Raw genomic sequence first — 2191 nt, 5'->3', positions numbered from 1 at the left:
TGCTCTCAAGCTGCATCCTGGCCATTACCAGTTATCAATCAGAAACTCTTCTTTCTTAGCAAGCTTGATTCCTCCTCCTCCTTAGATTTTTCTACCTGACTCTCCTACTTAGAGGTTTTGACCATTTACAGTTGCTGTGTGTGTGACACTGGTATTTTTATTGGCTTCTTGTTTTTGATACCATTATCAATATGATTATTTCATATTTTTGCGATACTTGCTTTGGTATTTATTGAGAAAAAGCAGGCAACAAAAACCACAGATATGCACACACTCGCTACCCATCTCCCCAGAAAGAAGGAAGGAGAAAGGACACCCACGGGGAACTGCATTGCCCATGTAGGCCGATGGTATGATGGCTATGAGAAAAGGGCACTGCCACCCTTACCCGCTTGCAAGGAATGCTTCAGCTCCCTCATGCGATTGGCAGAGCCCGACTTCCGGTAGATGCCCTCTGTATATAGGCCATGCATTTCCACATGCTCCAGCAGTTTCTCCATAACAATGGGGACAGAGTTCTTCTCGTTGGTCAAGGCGTTCACAGACACTCCAAAGTGACGAGGTTCGGACTCCTGGTCACCCTAAGGACAAAAAAGGAAGCCAAGGATATATTCCATGAGATACATATTCTCGATGTAAAGCTTACCATCAGCAGCTGGTTAGGTTCTCCTTAGGACTCATCCTAATGTTCAGTAAAAATATCCTTTGAATCCACTGTTTTATTCTGCTGCTCTGGTTCACTCCACCTCCCACATGATAAGAGGATTTCATATATTTAATGATGGCTCAACCCCCCAATCCTTTCTCATAACCCCTGGCCATCTTGGTTACTTTTCTCTCAATACAGCCCAGTTTGGTATTCTCTTTCTTAAACTATGGTGCTGAAAACTAGACACAGTTCTTTAGCTGAAGTCTGTCCAAAACAGGCCAGAGTGGAATCTTTATACCTTTACTTACCTTCATTTGGGGACAGTTGAAGCCACCCAAGACTGATACCTCTGTGGATCCATGTTTAGCTAGTGGTCTGCATAAGACCCCTATAAATTCCTTTCCACAGGGATTGTGAAAATCTGCTAAACCAGGTGTCTCATGGGACCAAATGCTCCCTTCAGACAAAAAACTAGCAAGGCAGGGAGACAGCAAAACAAAACAAAACAAAAAACATTTCCCTTTTATACCACTTGCCTTTCTGTGTGTCAGTTATTTTTTCAGATGGGGGAGTATCTGGAAACAGGAGGGGAATCTGCCTCATAAAGCAAAACAGTCCAGATGCCCACATCCACAGATGGCTAATTTTTTGTTTTGGCAATTTTCTTCCCCCCATTCTAAAGGCTGACCGGCAAATTTGTTTTCTAAGATTTTATCACCAGCAGGAACAGCTTTAAGCTCAAATTTGCCAGTCTTTTTCCTATTTCTCCTCTTCCCCTTTGAAATGTACCCAACTTTCCTGGATTTCAATCTAGGCCTTGAGCGCCCTGCCTCCTTGCTGTGGGGGATCCCCTTAACTAGGCAGGAACAAACATCAGCCTCTATGTCTCCCATTGCTCCTCTGATGCCTGGAAAGTTAGCCAGTGAGCAGTAACCGACACTCACCTTCTTTCCCGGAGAGGACGTGCATCCGCTTTGGATCTTGTACAGGCACTTCTTGTGGCAAGTCAGCTTACAGACTAGAGAGCCAAGGGAGAAAAGAAAAAGACAGGCTTGCTGAGGACACTTCTTCCCCTGGTCCCACAAACTCTCCCCTCCAAGCTGGAAGAGGACGTTTTCCTTGGGTGCCCCCCTGCCCCGTAGGAGGGAAGTGCTGGTTGCTTCTCTGCACCACCAAGGGGTGAAAAAGGTCTCTTCCCTTCTGTCCCCAGGGAAGAAGGACAGAGAAGGAAGCCCATTTGCTTCCTCTCCTTCCATACACAGGGCAGCAGAAAAGGGAACTCTTCCTTTCTGTGGAGGCAGGTCAAAGATTTCCCTCCTCTTTTCCAGGTCGACTGACCCTGTCACTGAGTGCAGAGAAGCTGCTGTGTCTATAACCAAAGCTTTTGCCACATTGTCTTCCCCTCTGCTCTTTCCACACTTACTGCTGCACAGGCAGGCCTTCTCCATGGGCCAAATATAGGAGCAACACTGCTCGCAGGATTGGAGGATGTTCACTTGGTAGCTCACAAAGACATGGCCATTGAGCTCCTCAATCTGCAAA

General features: G+C 46.3%; 1 protein-coding gene across 1 annotated transcript; it reads right to left on the bottom strand.

Annotated features, from left to right (window-relative positions):
* Positions 1-388: 388 nt before the first annotated feature.
* On the bottom strand, positions 389-2185 carry LOC121918481 (unconventional myosin-IXb-like; the record flags this gene model as incomplete). Its single annotated transcript, XM_042444528.1, has 3 exons — positions 2073-2185; positions 1594-1667; positions 389-581 (listed from the first exon to the last, which is right to left on the bottom strand). Coding segments are annotated over exons 1-3 (292 nt in total), but the record flags the coding sequence as incomplete, so codon positions are not given.
* Between the last annotated feature and the right edge of the window lie 6 nt (positions 2186-2191).

This window comes from Sceloporus undulatus, unplaced genomic scaffold (assembly GCF_019175285.1).
Source record: "Sceloporus undulatus isolate JIND9_A2432 ecotype Alabama unplaced genomic scaffold, SceUnd_v1.1 scaffold_13281, whole genome shotgun sequence".
NCBI classification, from domain to species: Eukaryota; Metazoa; Chordata; class Lepidosauria; order Squamata; family Phrynosomatidae; genus Sceloporus; species Sceloporus undulatus.
The sequence above is the reverse complement of the archived record's forward strand: the minus strand, read 5'-3'. Positions and strand labels throughout refer to the sequence as shown.